Source organism: Fragaria vesca, linkage group LG7 (assembly GCF_000184155.1).
Source record: "Fragaria vesca subsp. vesca linkage group LG7, FraVesHawaii_1.0, whole genome shotgun sequence".
NCBI lineage: Eukaryota > Viridiplantae > Streptophyta > Magnoliopsida > Rosales > Rosaceae > Fragaria > Fragaria vesca.
Window position 1 is genome coordinate 10,285,271 of NC_020497.1, and position 943 is coordinate 10,286,213.

General features: G+C 37.5%; 1 protein-coding gene across 1 annotated transcript in view; it reads left to right on the forward strand.

Moving 5' to 3' along the window:
* Positions 1–943, forward strand: part of LOC101297301 (NADPH:quinone oxidoreductase-like) — a 10,463-nt gene extending 9,520 nt beyond the window's left edge. Inside the window, exons 2-3 of the mRNA XM_004308536.1 lie at positions 263–356; positions 498–943. Coding sequence (XP_004308584.1) covers positions 263–356; positions 498–815 — 412 coding nt within the window. The 3' untranslated portion in view covers positions 816–943. The remainder of the gene's footprint in view (positions 1–262; positions 357–497) is intronic.

The following is a 943-nucleotide window of genomic DNA, read 5'->3' on the forward strand; positions in this document are numbered from 1 at the left end:
TTTTTTTTTGTCGTATGGCCACTAGAGGGCACAATTTTCAAGAATCGCCTCAGGTCTTCAAATCTCAAGTCCGGCCCTGGCCATTCATTTCAATTATCTTATTGCTCCGTCTCATTAGTTTTAACGTTTATGCTTGTTTCACCAAACTTCATGTTATAAGTTTGGTAAGATTAGCTCAAAGCGCGCAGGAAGGGATGGTTGACAATTAGATTAGCCCTTGAAACTTATTGTCTAACATTTTGTTTATTTGATGATCAAAAAGTGTATCAATCTATGCAAGTGTATGTCGGTGTTCTGAATCATCCATAAGTAACGATAACTTGTTGTACGCGCTACAGAACAACCATGGCTTAAGCTATTAGCTAGAGAATGTTTTTATTTTAATGCAATTGTAAATCTATTGCGGTTCACTAATAATGTTGAATTATTCTTCATATATAAGGCTCAGTATTTCTAGGTTATAATTAGTTCTAACCACTATATGAACCATATATGCAGCACCACTGAAAAATGCTCTTGACTGGGGATCTAGACCCCCCAATGTGTGGGCTGATAAAGCTGCTGCGATTGTAAGTGCTTCAGGAGGTAGTGGTGGTTCAAGATCTCAATACCATCTTCGCCAAATCGGAGTTTTTCTCGATCTTCATTTCATCAACAAGCCTGAGCTTCTCCTTGATGCATTCCATAATCCGGGAAAATTTGACAAAAATGGCGACTTGATTGATGCAGAGACCAAGGAGAGACTAAAACAAGTTCTACTATCATTGCAGACTTTTACTTTGAGACTCCAAGGAAGGTCAAAGTTAAAGAATTAATGCATGTGTGATTCTCATGCAAAAGATAAAGAAATACTTGCTAGGGGGAATGTTGGTTATAATACCGAGTTATCAACACTTCCACTTCGTCTACATATTCTGTCCACCAAACACAACATTGTTTTTTA